The sequence below is a fragment of the Cynocephalus volans genome, chromosome 5, assembly GCF_027409185.1.
Source record: "Cynocephalus volans isolate mCynVol1 chromosome 5, mCynVol1.pri, whole genome shotgun sequence".
In the NCBI taxonomy this organism is placed as follows: domain Eukaryota; kingdom Metazoa; phylum Chordata; class Mammalia; order Dermoptera; family Cynocephalidae; genus Cynocephalus; species Cynocephalus volans.
In genome coordinates this window covers 153,495,218-153,511,306 of record NC_084464.1, presented here as the reverse complement: position 1 = coordinate 153,511,306, position 16,089 = coordinate 153,495,218, and the positions used below count along the sequence as shown (strand labels likewise).

Genomic DNA, 16,089 nt, shown 5'->3' with positions numbered 1-16,089 from the left:
TAAGCCCCTTCTCCGTCTAACACTTCAATCCCTTTCTGTGCCCAAGGTGGGAAGGGGGCAGAGTGGGGTGGCCAGGAGCGCAGGATGTGGGGTGGGACTACGGGACGATGTGTGAAGGGCCAGGAGGAACCAGTGGGGGTTGCAGGACTCAGGGAGGTTTGGGGGTCTGGCCTGCAAGTTCCCTTGCTCATGGTGTCAAGGGAAGGGGAGCTCTGAACCCTCAGATCTGTGGGCTTGGCTCCTCTGAGGCCATGTGAGGTCTTTTGGTGGCTATCTCACCAGCCCACTGAGGACCGGAGTGTCCTGCGCAGTCTACCACTACTCCCTCCTGCCGCCTGGCAGCTGGGCAATTTTCCACTACCACAGCCACTGCTGGCACCAGATCCCCATCCCCCTCCTGGCTTCCTTCTCATCCTAACAGTACACAAGCTATCATCTCAACTCTACATGGACAAAGCATTGGCAGTACCTGGAAAAGGTACACATCTCCAAAGGAGTTGCTGAGGCAGAACACATTTTCCTTCTTGGGATGTTCTGGGACAGACTGCACTATGCTGTCTTCTGCCAACAGAGCACACCGAGGGGCACTACTCTGATCCATGGAATTCTTCCCATAGGTCTCATAAAACAGCAAGGTGCATCCTGTGAAAGAGAGAAGCAAAGTAACATCCCTGTCACACGACCTGAGGATCTAGGAAAGGAATGAGAAGGTAAGTGATACAATTAAAAAATAAATAATTAATTAATTAACTCAATGAGACAATTATTTAATACAAACACAGTAAGCAAGGAAAAGCTGATATCTGAAGTATGCCTAGTTGCATCAACCTTAACTCGAATGAAAAGGAGATGTTTTTGTAAATGTGGTATCAATATAATAATGTCAAGCATTTATTGTTGCTTAACTCTGCAAGTACCCACATGCACTGACTCATTGAATCCCCAGAGGGCCCTATGAGGTGGGTGTGGTTATTTATCCCATTCTACAGATGAGGAACCTGAGAGACAGAATCACCTGTACTCATTCCACAGCAGGACCACAGTGGACTCAAGCCCTCTGGCCCCTGAGCCCTCGTTCTTAAGCACAACACTGCATTGTTTACAAGATCTAAAGTGAGAGGCCAAAGAAAATCTCATGTTTATTAACTACGTTTACCATTTGTAGTAAGAAGAAACTAGATGTACCTGAGAAACTCTGCCACGTCTGAAAAAGTACCCAATAGATTCTCCAAACGCCATGTAAAAAAAAACGACTTAATCTTAGTATATTCTTTTATCTCATAGTGACAGGAAATATTACTAACTTACTAACAGACTAGGAAAGAAAAATGAAACTAAATATGCCTGAATTTTAAAATATTACTCTAAAAATGCTTCTACATATGCTTTCAAATACTTATTTTTCCTCTTATTAGCTAATAAAGTATTGTAGCTAAAAGTTGGGTCTATTTTAGCAATTACATAGGAATGCCTCATTAGACATAATTTTTAAGCAAATTGCTGCTTCTAAAATGCTCATAAGTATGTTCTCTTAAACAGTTTTACTATCCCTTAAGACTTTCAACCAATAGTGCTAGCCAGTTATTAGCTCAGTTGGTTAGAGCGTGGTGCTGATAATACCAGGGGGTCAAGGTTTAAATCCTGTAACAACCAGCTGCTAAAATAAAACAAACCTTCATCCAATAAACTTTTTTGAGCATTTCTCATGTGTCAAGCTCTGGCATACAAATAATAATATGGTCACCACCATGTGTTTTGCAAATACCTTTCACATTGACAGTAAAGAAACACCTACCTACTTTCACCTGCATTGTAAATGAATGGGATCCACTCACTGGCATTTTATCTTACTGTGTTGTGTGTCCTCATTCGCAAAAGTTTTAAACTATTTCACTCTCACCAGTTTCATTTCTTCCTTTAAAACTAAGTCTTAATACAAATAAACAAGTTTATATAATGGAACCCAGAGCCACATAGAAGCCAGGAGAGAAAGATGCCTGCCCCAAGCTTGGCCTTCAGAAACAGCATTTTCTCCCTCCGTGGTACTTTATGATCTTAAGAAGTACTGAGCAATCTCTCCTCCCCACAAACAAAACTCATCCAAATAAGAGGCCAAGAGGGCTCAAATATTAATAAGGGAAAGTAGCAAGAGGTTTACGGCCAGAGCTGCTTCTTAGAAGTCTAGGTCAGTCTCTTTTTCCAGCCAGAGATGCATTTAGAAACAATAACCATAACCTTTCAATCAAGAAAGGCCCATCTAATGCTATTGCTACCTATGCAACATGCCATTACCCTGATCCTCAGGCCCCAGGTTAAGGGGACAGAGCAACACCAGTTGCACCCACATCCAAACTCTTTTCAATGGGTTAACATTTACTTCCCAGTTTCCCTAATGATGTACTCCCAATGGCTATGGTTAGAATCATTACATCTAGAGGAAATGAACGCAAACCTTGGGCAGAGGCCCAGATATTGCCAAACCTAACACCCCATCAACAACAGACTACAGCTCTAATTTGGAAGTGTGAAATCAAAACAGGACATTTCATTTTGGAGCCAGGCCAGGATGTAGAAAAATGTGCAGAATGCTGTGGCCATCAAACTTAAAGAACAGGAAACCAGTCTTAACTCTATTCAGTCAAGTTTAATTTGAACTCTGTGTCTCTAATGGGGTGCTAGTGGTCTGGAGAGTTGACAGTGGATGTTCTTCTTACCATGGTAGAGAGAGAAAAAATAGATGGGAACAGCAATTAAAGCTGTTCCACAAAAATGGAAGAGGTAATAGTAGAAATATCATCTGCAGAGGGAGAAGAGTCAGTCTTAATTAGCCTCAAGTCACCTTTTCTTGACACCTTCCCGACCCACACTTATCCCTCCATTCCCTGCTGCTGGCCTATCTCAGGGCAGAATCCACAGCATCTAAAAATGATTTTATGAACTCCTTTCCTGACACTGCACATCAATCAGTTTGTTGTACACTTTGAGAGATAGATATCTGTAATGACCTTGCCAACTCTTCAGCCCAAGAAGTCCCCTGTGAACTGCTTGGAAGTCCACTCATAGACAGACGGAAAACAGAATTACCCTTGTTAAAAATTTATTACATCCTCCAAGCCATTACAAATATTTGAGCCCCTAGCATACTTATATGTAGGCAGGTAACCAGATGGTTTGCTAATAACTGCTCTCTCCAGAAAATTGTTTCTAATTTATAGATACTTTGAGGGTAATTTTAGAACTCTGCCTAAATGCGTATGTGTGTATGTATATATAAATTTATGTGTTTCTAAGATTAAACAAAATAGTTAAGTCTAAACACTACAACTTCAGTTCTAAGCCAAGAAATTGAAACTCAACATACTGAATTCCCATAGGAAAAAGGTGTAGAAAGCCACATGAAAAAGATTGTGTCGGGAAAAAATTTCTTTATCGCATGCCCTGCCTTGGCTGCAAAGGAAACAAAGGTATATGTGTTTGGTAACACTTACACTTAGAAAGCACCCTTTATCCATGGACCTTGAAGTATCTTACAGCAAGCACCAAGAGAGCAGAGTGCAGGCAGGACTGCAGATCTCACAATGGTCAAAGACAACTCGGGCCCATCCCTGCCCCTGAAGTCAGCAGCCAGAGTTCCTGGTCTAGCTTCTGGGACAGAATACAGGAACCCGGTGATCAGCTCTTCCTACACTCCCATATTCATCGCAGCTCTATTTACAATAGCCAAAATATGGAACCAACCTAAATGTCCATCAATGGATGACTGGATATGGAAATTGTGGTATATATACACAATGGAACGCTACTCAGCCATGAAAAAAAATGAAGCAACATGGATGAGCTTGAAAAAATTATGTTAAGTGAAATAAGCCAGACACAGAAAGAAAAATATCACATGTCCTCATTCCTAGATGGGAGGGAAGAAGGGAGGAAAGGAAGGAGAGGAAAGAAGGGAAGGAAAGAGAGAGGTAGGGAGGGAGGAAGAAAGAACAGATCACAATAATACATTGATCTTTCAGAAGGAGAGAACACTAGAGGTGGGAGGGGGAGGGAGAAGAGCGGGGAGAGATTAGGTAAGGCACATAAAGAATAATTACAATTTGTAATAATGAACATGCTAATAATATTGATTTGATCAATACACGCTATACACAGGTAATGGTAGTCAATGATGTACCCCCAAAAATATGTATAATCAATCACACTTCAATTAAAAAATAAAAATAAATGAAATAAAATAAAATTCAGAGTTGGGAAAGAAGACTGTAGCATGTGTAAAATGTTGGGTCTTTGGGTTTTATAAACCCCCTGGTTTTCTAGGGAAAAGTGTTACATAGAGACAAAATGACTTCATAAGTGTATCTTTACCAGAGGAGCTCATAGGTAATCAAGAAATGATTCCCGCCCTCCAGGGTTGGGAGAGCAGGGCTCAAATTTCTAAATAGGAGGCAAAGGAAAGCTAGAAAAGAGCAATTTTCATTCCTACTGCCTGCAGATGTGACTCATGGTTCTGCTTTCTCCCATGATAGGGAAGGTGTCACCCGATAATGAGGTTTGACTTGAATACTACATTCAGTTTCTCTGGCAATGAGTTGGAGGACTGTGCAGAAATGCCAGAGGCTGTGAGGCTGCTCATCCTGTTTGCATCTGTATAAATCTACACTGTATTGATTTAGAGCTTTTCAGTTCCTCACAAGACATCTAGATTTCTTCAAATCCATACATCCACCATAAGCCAGACAACTATAATTTTTAAAGGGCAAAGCTTGCAAGAAACTTTTATCATCTTAACAAAATATATTCTTACTTATTTCCTTTACATTAAAAAAAAAAAAAAGCTGCACTTGCTGGTGTTGTTAACAACTAGACTTTCTTAGTTCATAAAGGTGAGAAGATACAAATCAAATAATCCAGATGATATTCAAAGTTGCACAAGACAGGAAGGATATCTCTGAAGTTCTGAATATGTGCAGAATGTGAAATTCAGGATCTACATTCCAAATAACTAAACTATCTTTGGTTACTTATCTGGATTGTTTTTTTTTCCCAGATGCAGGAAAAATATCAAAGAATGGTACAGAAATACCTACAAAATAATAAGGAATAACTTAAATTTGATCACTATTTATTAGACTGAATAATACATGTGAATAGTTAGTAAACAATATTAAACAGTTTGGCAAAGTACTTGCAGTAAAACATGTCACAAGACTCCATAAAATCCCTTCATATTAACTCAAAACGACGCTGGACTCATTTCCTAGGAAGGAGTATAGCTAGAGGAAACGATTACCAGTGGCCCTCAGCAAGCTGATAATGCACTTACCTTTAAGTGTTACCCAGTACTGTTTCCACTTCCTCCGAGCCACCAGCTCCAGCTTCCTTTCCTTCTGCAAAGTGACAAGAGGTTTGAAGAAGAGCCACCCAGCTTTCCGGACCACACCCTGTTCCTTCTCAAAGAGCAGATCCAGTTGCTCCAGGGAGCTGAGTGATTCGCTGCTGGACTCAGCAGTTTCTGTAGATGTTTCTATGTTTTCAGTGTTGGTCCTGCTCATTTCCAACTCTCTCATGAAATTCTCGTAAATGTTCTGTTGGAGGGGATCACTGCCAATCGCGTGAGTAGACTCACTTCTCTGAGACAAGATCTGAGCCGAGCCCCCAGACCACATTAAAACAGATGCCTGGGAGGGCACCTGAACATCTGCATTCAGTCCATCAGAGCGGCTGTCGAAGTAGTCACTGCCCTCCTTGGACCTCGGCTCCTGAGAGCAACACAAATGATCGTCCATCAGAGGTCACAGATATCTAAAGCATCCCCTTTCTCAACACAGCGTAAGTGTAATATTGGTGCTTGCTAATAATGATGCTGCTGCAAAGCAAGATTCTTATGACAAAAAACACATCTTTAATCATCAAGTCTCCAAATCGAAAGAATTTTAGAAATATTATTGCCCAACCCAATTTATATCCGATAGAGTCAATGCTTTTAAAGAGGTAAATAAGATACTACTGGCTAAATCTAAGCTATGCTTAGCATCAAAAAATTAACTAGGATATTTTAAACACATTAGTGAAGATTTCTAGAATGATATTTCTTGTTTCTTTGCTGTGAACCAATGTCTTCCAGGAAAGAATTTATGTTCTTGTAACCTATTTTCCTCCTGGGTCATTTGAAAGCTAAATTAGAAAATCACTAGTTTAGGGGGTAGGGCGTGGGGTGGGGGGGCAGAGGGAGTCAGTGTTGTTATGTAAAACCCCACAAACTTCCTTTCTCCTCCAATGGTAAACACAGTCCCCAGCTTCTGGCCAACTGCCCAGGTCTAGATTTCCGTACTTCTAGACTTCAAGATCTCTAGCATCTTATTTTCCCAGTTCATATAATAAAAACCATGTACCTAGAATTCCTTATGCACAAAGGGTACTGGCTAGTAATTGTAGTTTTTTTAAAAATATATAATTAATATTTTTACTTAATTTGGAAATTTCTTCCATGAAAAGAATATACTCATTCATTCACATCCTTTTCAGTATCTATTATTATCCTAGGCACTGGGGATACCAAAGACATGATTCTTAACTTTATTATTTATTCCAACACAAAATCAAACACAGGCAGCTCTAAATAAAATTCATACTAATGGAATAACTGATGCCCCCCCAACAGAACTAGATGCACTGTAAAAAGAGCTGGCTATGCACAGGGCAGAAAATATAAAGATGTTTCTTCTAAAGTCTGGATTAGAAGTCTAGTCATTCAAGAAAAATAACTTTCATACAGTTTATTCACTAGTAAATAGCAATAACTAAATTTTTCAGCAGAAAATGAGCTTAACTTCCGATTTGAAAGGCACTGACATCCCAAATTTATGCCTTGGGTTAAGGTACCTGTGGAGAGATGCTAAGCACACTCAAGTCTACTCAGCTGTCAGTGGACTGTCAATTATATTTCCTTATACATTAAAATTAAAAAATGAGGGAAAACTAAAAGCCTTATTTTGAATATTCCACTGTGTAGAGAGGTTGTCTTTTTTTTCGGAAATTTCATCCAGAAATCAAGTAGCAATTACTTGCTATCTTTTGTAGGAAAATCATCATGCAACTGAAGAATGTTTCCAAATACTCAGAGCTATAAACAACTGAGCCCAAACATAGCTATTACTAATGAAAATGTTATTTTCCACTTGTGTTTACACTGCGTCCCACAGTCATATTTATTTATACACTGACACTTATGCAGAATAGAGCAAATGAACCAGCTGCTGTGCATCATTTAGACAGGAAACTTTCAAAATACATTTAATTTTTTCTTTTTAATTGTCACTTGGTTGTTTTTAAAAAACTCCTAGGAGGTGAAGGAATGCTTCTCATTTACCTAGTATTAATATTACTTCACCTACAGATAGGACTCTCTGACTCACAGTCCCAAAACACTAGGATTACTTCTGGTATCCTGTAAGAGTAATAATGGGGTGTTTCAAAACAAACACAACTCTGCCAGAGAAGGGCACTTAAGTGCCAAAGTTAAATGTGACCTAAATATTCTTGACTTTGTTTTCCAGAAGAGAGACTTCAAGTTGTAGTGCTAATTCTTAAATATTCAACTGCAGCAAAGCAGGAATTTTCCTCCTTGAGAAATGAGAAAAGAGTACATTTTAGCATTTATAGCTGATTCTTATACATAAGCATGAACCTTTCCAGTCTCTAGACTCCTAATAGCCAGGGACTAATTTTCAAGCTAATAAGAAAAGGCCTTTTTAAAAGATAAAATGCCTATAAATATGTTCACAGCTAGATTTCCTAATCATTGAGCTATGGGTATGAAACTAAGGTGCCTGTTATTTATGTACACAAAGTATATGATTTCTATTTCCACACAAATGATTTCCATTTCCGCCTAATCAAAGAATCATAAACAATGACTAATATAACTTGATAACCAGGGCACTACAGCAAAGAGTAGAGAGGGACTCAAGACACGTTACTCTACAAAAAGACAAATATCACATGATCTCACTTATATGTGGAATCTAAAATCGTCCAACTCATAGACACAGAGAGTAGAATCACGGTTGCCAGAGGCACGAGGCAGGGGAATGAGGGGGAACTGGGAGATGTTGGTCAAAGGGTACAAAGTTTCAATTATACAAGATGAATAAGTTCCTGAGATCTAATGTACAGCATAGTAACTATAGTTAATAATACTGTATTGCATACTTGAGATTTGCTAAGAGGATACATCTTAAGTGTTCTAGCCTCCCACATATAAGGTAACTGTGAGAGGTGATGGATATGTTAACTAGCCTGATTGTGGTGATCATTTCACAATGTTTATGTATATCAAAGTATCAACTTGAACACTTCACATATATACAATTTGTCTGTCAGTTATACCCCAATAAAGCTGGGGGAAGAAACAGGGAGATGTTACTCACATTCTAAAAAAAAGTACTAAATTCATACCTTGTCATTCTTCACACGTCATTTGCCTTCGTTACAGAATAGGAACCACTAACTAGATCTCTGTAGAAATTTTGAGACAATGAAGCTCTCAAAGAGCAGTAAGGGCTTAAAATGAAGAGGTCCAGAAATTTAGGGTCTCTGTGTCCTAAATCAGCTCTGCGATAAACTGCAGTAATCGTCAGTGCTGCCCACCAAATATTTCTGGTCCTCCCCTGGAGCACATTCTAGGATCATTTCTTATCTCCTCCCTCCCTTGAAGTTAGGCATGGCCATGTGCTCTGCTTAGCCCAATAATGTGGCAGAAGTAAAATGTGTCACTTCTGAGTGGAAGCTTTAAAAGCCAATACAGTTTTCTCCTTCTCTCTGCCACAGGGTCTTGTGATGTTCCAGATGGTAACCACCCGGCAGACCAGGGGTCCTAGAGAACAGTGTAGCTGAGAGTCACCAGCTAACTGGTGATGAGCATGCAGCATGAGTGAGAAATAAACTCTGGTGGTGCTAAACCTCAGAGATGTGAAAGGTTTTTGTTATGTTGGCAGAACCTAGCAACCCTGACTCACACAGCTGAAAATTTAACCAGGGCAGGAACAAGGCCTCAATGTGGCCACAGTGAGTAGGAAGAGTTTATCTGCATCACATATTCCTCTCCAGCACGTATTCTCTTTGTTTATCTTGTAATTAGTGTGATACTGTTTTTCAGTTGTGCATGTTTTTTCATAGATTAATCTGCTTTCAGGCTCTAACTCAACAGGGTGGTTTTAAAACCTTAGAAAGAAAGAGCTCCTCTTTTTACATCACTTTTTTTTAATATTCAAAACAAGTATGTCTATGCATCATGTTAAAATTCTGAAACATCGCCCTGCTGGCATAAAGGAGTTTGTTCATGTGACAGAGTATGCATTGGTTGGTGCTTTATTGTGGTATGTTATCACAAACTTTGCTCCCACGCACTGATTACATTTTTTAAAGGATCTAAACCTGATATTCACCTCAGTTGTGAAAAGAAAACACAGGTAAGGCCAACAGAAGTGGCATACTTGCTAAAAAAGTTTATTTTGTTCATATTTATAGATTATCAGTTGCGGAAGTATAAGCAAAACTAAAAAAGCTGCCTTCACAGGCCACATTTCAAAAACCCAAAGTAGTTTATTATCCTACTATTCATTAACTCCAAAGTAATTAATAGTACATATTAACAATACCTTGGCCATGTAGCTAAGTGGGAAAAACACATGTTTGAGGTTTTGCAGATATGGCTTTGGTTCTGCTTCTCCACTAACTACCATGTGTCTTCAAGAAGGACAAGCTCCTTGAACCTTAGAGGCAGGAAAGGGGGAGGGGGAGTTAGCAAGAAATTGGTAAAGGGCAACAAAAAATGATTACATCGTGTAATGCTGAATATACTAATTATCCTGATTTGAGCATCACATATTACACACAGGTACTGACATTCAATATTGTACTTCACAGATATGTACAATCAATTGTGTTTCAATAAGTAAAAAAATAAATAAAATGAGGGGGGAGTCCTCTCTAGCTTTAAAATTCTGATTCTTTGATTCTAACCAATTTGTTCTTAATTCTGCAGGCACACAGATAATTCAGAGATAAATTTTTGGATGAAACAGAGTATAAGAAGGTTCTGTTCCCATGCATTGGATGGGCAGTGGGGCCTGCATATGACAGAAAGTAGTCAACACAGTGCCAACTGGTCTGCTTTTGAACTGAACTGAAACTAAAACTGAATGAGATTCAGTAGAGCTGTGTATAAGCCAGGCCACCAACATAGATAAAAAACACATTTAATGCAAATAAGAGATGTGGAATAACTGGCTCGATACCAGTATCACTTAGGGGATAGAGTAGATGACAGCTGAACACAGGTCGACACTGTAACACTTGAATCAAAAAGACATGAAAGCTGTCTGCATGTGACTGTAGCCCCAGCATAAGTAGGAGCTAGTTCTCCCGTTATGCTCAACTGTTGTCAGTCATTGGGTAAATGGAGCTGACAGGAAAAGGTCAAAGAAATCTCTATTTAGTGGCTGAGTCTGAAGAAGGGACCACGAAAGAGTAAGCAAATTACTACATTCAGGGATATGAAGAGATCCTGGAAACAGGATGGTCATCATCTGTCCTTTATCTCTGTGTAAAGGAGGAGAAAAGGGCACCAAAGTACCACACCCGAGATGTGGTGACAGGCCTTTTACATAAGAAAGAAACAACTATTATTAAGCTTCATAAATCTGAAACAATCTACTCAGGGAAGTTATATTATTTTCCACCCCTAAAGTTCTATAAAATTTTATAATTTTATTTTTATCTAGGATGGTTAAAATGCAATTCTGCTAGAAACTAATTGCCTACTCAAATTCAACTCTATGACTTATACTGAGAGAAAAAAAAAAAAGCTTTCTCCCTTCTATAAATACTCAACAGTAAAAACAAACTAAACAACAATAACAAATTGAAAACCTAGTAATTGCCACTAGTTACCTAAAAAAGCAAACTATTACTTTCCTTCTTGGTGGCTAAGCCACTTTGTATCCCCATTAAAACTTTAAAAGTACAAAACTTTTTTTGTACGTCATTAAAAGTATTATTACTATTACCATCATGATTCTTATTTTAGCATCATTATATTTTTGCTATTACATATACTTAGGTACAAGACATCTTCAAAACTGTTAGCTATCCCCATGAGGAGATGGTGAGATTACACATATAGAAACGTTGTCAACTTTGTTTTTGATGCTCCAACTTAAGCATAGAAAATTTAGTTTCTCCAAAGCAATATCAAGTTCAGGAAGCCTATTCATCCAAAAGTAACAACAATCTATCTCTTATCCTTTCTGCTTGGACTGTAAGAATGAGGCCTAGCAAAATTCTCAGACATCCAATTCATTCAGGCATTCTCCCAACTCTGTACTTGGGAATAACAGTTTGGCCAGGTTCCCCATACTGGCCAGCCACCAATAAATAAATAAATAAATAAATAAAAAGACTAGGCCTATGGAACTCTTTTTTTTTTTTTTTTTTTTTTTTTTTTTAAATATTACTACTGCCGTTTTATTTTTTTTTTTTTTTCATTTATTTATTTTTTTCGTGACCGGCACTCAGCCAGTGAGTGCACCGGTCAGTCTTATATAGGATCCGAACCCGCGGCGGGAGCGTCGCCGCGCTCCCAGCGCAGCACTCTACCAAGTGCGCCACGGGCTCGGCCCGGCCTATGGAACTCTTACAAGAGTACAGAGGTAAATACAGAACCAGGGTGTGGTGAACTGAATGTCTGTGTCCCCCCAAAATCCACATGGGTGCTGGAGCCTTAACTCCCAATGTGATAGTATTTGAAGGTGGGGCCTTTAGGAAGAAATTAGGTTTAGATGAGGTCAGGAGGGTAGAGCCCCCCTGATGGGATTACTGCCATTATAAGAAGAGAAATAGAAACCAGAGCTTCCTCTCTGCCATGTGAGGACACAGTGAGGAGATGGCCATCTGCAGCCAGGAAGAGAGCCCTCCCCAGAATCTACCCATACTGGCACCCTGATCTCTGACTTCCCAGCCTCCAGAACCAAGATGAATAAATATGTTGTTTAAGCCACCCAGTCTGTGGGATTTTGTTTGCAGCCCGAACTAAGATACAGAGTGATTAAAGTTGTGGGCCAAGAGTAAAAATGCACATCTGAGGCAAAAGGAAACAACAAAAAAAAATAGCCAGGTCTTACCTAAACTCTTTGTTTTCACTAGCTCAGTTAAGCCTCCCAGCAGTGCTCTACAGTAGCTTCTACATACGGCTAGGGAACCTAAGGGAATCTTTCCTTCTACTCTAAGGTACGCTCACCTGGAGTTTCCTTTTCTTCCTCGAGAGGCTGCCGGTCCAGTCACTGATACGTCGCATTCTGGCTTTGAGGGTGTCCTTCTTTGCAGTCTCCTCAGTTAAGGCTTTGGACTTCCGGCAAGGCAGGGTAAAGGAGCTGTACTGGACAAGGTCCCTGGGCTCCACTCTGGAGGGTACGTCAGTGTCAGAGGCAAAGGAGACGCGGTTGCTCAGGCAGGTGTGCGTGCCAATGGACTCATCAGAAAGGCAGATACCTGAGGGGGAGAGGCTCCCCAGGCTGGCATCTTGGTACAGTTCCCGGAGGGAGGAGAGGGAAGAGCTTTGGTTGAAAGGCTTTTTGGAGTCACAGGGTGGGAAGGTGGCATGGAGGCTGGGATCGGGCACGCTAGGTGCCAGGAAGGTCTCCACCTCGCTCAGCTCCCCAGCATTGCCCCACGGGGAGTCGTACCAGGACGACTCAGAACTCACAGAGCTGCCTTCGCTGGACCGCAGGCACGAGTTGGTGGGTGAAGGGCGAGGGCTGGGTGGGGAATCGGCACTGGAGTCCCTCCTGGCTTCAGGTGCAGGGCAGTTCTCCGGCTCTAAGGCAGGCGAGTACCTCAGTAGCTGCACTGATCCACTGCAGTCCTCGGCAGGCACATTGCTATGGCTGCCCCCATTGTGGAACTCCACCCGCAGACACCCATCCAACTTCCCCAGAGTCTTGATGAGCACTCTAGGGCTCTTGCGGTCTTCGCCTGGCGGGGTGGATGCAACACTCTCATTTCCCCCATAACAGTTGAGAAGGTGTCCGTTGCAGTCTCTTGAGGTGATACAGTTATCTGCTGGCCCATGGCCAACATGGTGGAAGCCATTCTCCAGTGAGAAAGCAGCTCTGTTGCTCTGGAAATCACTTCCTGGGGCATGTGTCCTGTGCTTGGAGTAGGCAGCACCTTTGGAGACTTTGCATGGGGGCCCACTGACTCTGGATGCATAAGGCTGATTACTCTTAAAGTGAGAAAGGCAGCTTCGGGCCAGGGACCTGGACTTATAACCTGCTCCGCTGCTTCCGTGACCCCACCCATGCAAGGACTTCTCATCTTTTGCATGAATGCTGCGTATTTTCAGGGAGCAAGGCTTTTGCTTAGCACCAGTAATAGTATTGCTATGATTTTTAGATCCTTGAAGGGTGTACTGACTTTCAGAGTTCCCCATTTTAACCTAAATTAAGAACAACTGCATCAGTAAGAGCCATGACGTAAATTACATTCCATTATGACAGAACTTTCTAAAAACAAATGTCTTACACATTATACAGGAAATAAGCAACTTCTTCTTGTGCCTGGCACAACTCAAAGAAGTAGGGACAAGAGTTACTTACTGAATTGGCTGTCCTTATTGTGCAAGGCTGCTCATTAGCCAGATAGACAGTTATCATCACACACCAATTACTGGTAGAGCTAACATCTCACTATAATATAAGACATTATCACTCAAAAAACCACCACATTTGTAATAACAGGACTCCAGGTACCAGGCTCATATATCACACAGAGTAGGAATACCACAAAAGAAAAGGACTAAAAGTCCTGAAAAAGAGCTCTCATTTAGGACAGAGAAACATTTTAATAAAATGAATCTCTGGAGCTTTTCTAAAGCCCTCAGGTGTACTCACTTTAGAACATGATGAGAGAAAAAAGTTTGAAACTGACATTAGAATGTGAGCATCAGAAAAAATTATTAAACTCTTTTGATTCCCTTTTAAAAAACCTCCATCTGCTCAAGGATTCTGTTAAGCCAAACTCAAAGTGAAATTTGATCCAAACCTTCTGCCCTCAGTTTTTTATTCTAACCAGTATATCTTTACTATAGGCAGGTTGAAGGTAATACTTCCAATCATGTTTCCAAATATATTTAGTAAGTTTTTTATTTTAATTCTTTTATATCTAAGAATATACAGTCACAAAGCAGAAGTCAAAGGGATTTTTTCTTTAGTGGCAGTTATGAAACATTTCAAAACCAGTCACTGGACCAAATAATTAAACTTTTACTTACTACTTTCATCATAGTCATGCAACTTGATATGAACCACATGCACAGGAGCTGGATTTTACCTGCAATCTAGTTTTTGCTCAGAGGGAGATTAATGGTCAGCAGGCTTTACATGGTCTTGGGAGCAAGATGGCACGTGTAACAAGCACAGGAAGCAAGTCCATGAAGTGATCCTGAAAAACAGAAATATGGGAAAACTCTGTCAAGCATTTCACGCCAAGCTCCCAAAAAGTAAAAACAAAAGTTTAATGTAAATTATCTGAAGAAACAATTGGTATCCAGAATCACTGTCAAATAATAAATGAAATGTCTGTGAAGAGCTTGGTTCATCAGGGTTGTTTGAAAGACGTAAGGAGGCCAGGACTGCACATCCAATCTCATAAAAGGCCCTCAACTCGGTACACTGTCTGCAGTCACATGCATGCCTTTGTTTTAGGGGACAGTGGGTGAGAGTGAGTCAGGTGCAGCTCATCTGTCACTACCACCAGGATAACAACTCGTAGACTCACCACACTGATGGCCTCAGGAGCATCCTCCTGACAGGACAACAGCAGTGCATTGTTCTCTATTTGACCAAGAAGTAAAAACAAAGCCCAAAACACAGACTCACAGTGTATAGTCCTTGGCTAAAATAAGTTACAAAGGTTGACTCCATAAATGAGACTAAAAGTGTTTCTCAAGCACATGTTTGGGGCTCACTGCACAAGGTGGGGGACAGGAGGCCCACCTCTGAGGGGCAGGGTGGGACTTCTGAGAGGGGAAGAGGATGGCTGGGATGGGGGACCTGCCATTTGGCAGCACTCACCGCCAGGACACAAAGCCTTTGTCTCCATAGACAGAGAAAGCAGAGTGGTGAGGGTTCAATAGTGACTTTTTAGTTCCTTTTTTGGATCTTATTTTATTTGTAATTGTGGTAAAATACGTGGTTTGATTGTGTTAAGCACATTCACTTTGTTGTGCAACCACCCCTACCATCATCTCCAGAACTCTTTTCATCTTGCAGAACTGAAACTGTCCCCATTACACAGAAACTCCCTATTCCTCACTCCCCCAATCCCTTGGCAACCACCATTTTGATTTCTGTCTTTACAAATTTGCTAACTCTAGATGTCTCATATCAAATGAAAGTACTTGTCTTTTTGTAACCTTACTTCACTTAGAATCATGTCCTCAAGGTTTATCCATGCAGTAGCGTGTCAGAATTTCCTTTCCTGTAAAGGCTGAATAACATTCTATTATATGTATGAACCACATTTTATTTACCCATTCATCCGTCAATGGACACTTGGGTTGCTTCCACCTTTTGGCTATTGTGAATAATGTTGCTATGAACATGGGTGTACAAATACCTCTTCGAGACCCTGTTTTCAGTTCTTTCGGGTATATACCCAGAAATGGAATTGCTGCATCTCAGGTTATTCTATTTCTGACTCTTTGAGGAGCTGCCAAACTGCTTTCCATCGCAGCTGCCCCACTCTGTATTCCCATGAGCAGTGCATCAGGGTTCCAATTCCTCCACATCATTGCCTAGAAGCCATCCTAATGGGTGTAGGTGGTATCTCACTGTGGTTTTCATTTCCATTTCCCTAATGACTAGCGACACTGAACATCTTTTTATGTGCTTATTGGCTATTACATATCTTCTTTGGAAGGTTCAATAGTGACCTCTACAACTGGTGAGAGGGAAAGCAATGGCACTGGACTAAGTTCCTCTAATAAGGCCAAAGACATGTCTCCTGCCTTAATCTGTCCACACAAATATA

General features: G+C 40.6%; 1 protein-coding gene across 8 annotated transcripts in view; it reads right to left on the bottom strand.

The window, feature by feature from the left end:
* Window positions 1–16,089, bottom strand: part of TIAM2 (TIAM Rac1 associated GEF 2) — a 228,189-nt gene that overhangs the window by 101,713 nt on the left and 110,387 nt on the right. For 7 of the 8 annotated variants that reach the window (XM_063097597.1, XM_063097595.1, XM_063097599.1 and 4 more), the window contains exons 2-5: window positions 14,389–14,499; window positions 12,299–13,495; window positions 5,324–5,759; window positions 470–642 (exon numbers count right to left, since the gene is read on the bottom strand). In XM_063097597.1, coding sequence (XP_062953667.1) covers window positions 470–642; window positions 5,324–5,759; window positions 12,299–13,489 — 1,800 coding nt within the window. In that variant the 5' untranslated portion in view covers window positions 13,490–13,495; window positions 14,389–14,499. The remainder of the gene's footprint in view (window positions 1–469; window positions 643–5,323; window positions 5,760–12,298; window positions 13,496–14,388; window positions 14,500–16,089) is intronic. The other variant, XM_063097601.1, reaches the window with a different exon arrangement.